The 1,230-nt window shown below is 35.0% G+C and overlaps 1 protein-coding gene across 1 annotated transcript in view; it reads left to right on the top strand.

The window, feature by feature from the left end:
- Positions 1–299: 299 nt before the first annotated feature.
- LOC106687269 (transcription factor SPT20 homolog) overlaps positions 300–1,230 on the top strand; it is a 1,610-nt gene continuing 679 nt past the window's right edge. The window contains exons 1-3 of the mRNA XM_067048698.1: positions 300–386; positions 780–914; positions 1,007–1,229. Of these exons, the coding sequence (XP_066904799.1) occupies positions 312–386; positions 780–914; positions 1,007–1,229 (433 nt within the window). The 5' untranslated portion in view covers positions 300–311. The remainder of the gene's footprint in view (positions 387–779; positions 915–1,006; position 1,230) is intronic.

Below are 1,230 nucleotides of genomic sequence, written 5' to 3'. Positions count from 1 at the left end.
CCTGATTAATATAGTATTTGTAAATTTTCAATTATAAATACATATATATCACATTAAATACAAAGATTATATTAATTTTAAGATGTGAACACATAACCGACAATAATAATACTCCTTATGGCTTTCCAAAATAAGAATGTGAACATCAATGGGCTGAGCACGAATTAGAAATTAATATAGATTTCTTCACGTATCCTCGACTTCTGGATGTCGGACTCTTCAGTGCTTGTCCTGACGACACCACCACCAAGGTTCGCACGTCTGGTTGCAACAATCCTTTAATATTCAGATTGCGATCTTTCAAGGGGAGGATGGCTGGAGTATATATAGATCTGGATGGACAGGGTAGAGTACAGTGGTCTACTACAGCTACAGCAAACATGAAGGTGAGATTTAATCGATTATATTTAAATAAAAATTGTTAAATTATTTAGAAATACATTTGTATATCAATAGAGCTAGTTTAACTATATCAAGTTCAATGAATGTATCCAGTGTTGTATAAATGATATATTGTACAGAGGTTATTTACTTAATATCTGGGATGATGTTTTAACATTATTTCCTTAATTATAAATGGGTAATAATTTATCCCAGATTAAATTTACATTTTAGACAATTTATAGAAAATATTTGGCATTAAAAAAAAAAAAGTATTAACATATAGTGAGTCGTACATACATTCATTTACTGGCAATATTGACTAAACTTTTATAAGAAATACAGAAAATTTCTTAAAAATCTATTTAATGATTTGATTATTGACTTAATATTTTCAGGTTATTTTGCTTACTCTATCGGTGGTAGGATGTGTTCTTGCAGAAGCTCCTTACCCACAGCCGAGGAAATCTGAAGGAGCACTTCTGCTATTGCCGCCTGAATTCAACAAAAAATCCGAATATTATTCTCAACAGGTAATTACGCTAATATCTGACAAGAAAGTGTCTCGAATCGCCTTATTAATTAACCGAATTTATTAATATAAAATATTTTAATACAATTGCAGAGCGAAGCAGAAGACCTGGGAAAGCTAAGCGATAAGGTTGAACAGAGGCTGCGACAAGAACAAGGATCTGGCTCAGGCAGCTACCACGTCTACTTGAACGACGGTCGCCTCCAGAAAGTCCAGTACACGACGGCACCCCTCAAGAGCGGAGAACAGAACCCCCCAGTCCAGCAGTACAAACAGTCGCAGAGCGAGGTGAACCCGATCATTGCCCAGTTCGGGAG

Source organism: Halyomorpha halys, unplaced genomic scaffold (genome assembly GCF_000696795.3).
Source record: "Halyomorpha halys isolate HHAL.00 unplaced genomic scaffold, Hhal_1.1 Scaffold38.1, whole genome shotgun sequence".
NCBI classification, from domain to species: domain Eukaryota; kingdom Metazoa; phylum Arthropoda; class Insecta; order Hemiptera; family Pentatomidae; genus Halyomorpha; species Halyomorpha halys.
This window is presented reverse-complemented; position numbering and strand designations above follow the sequence as displayed.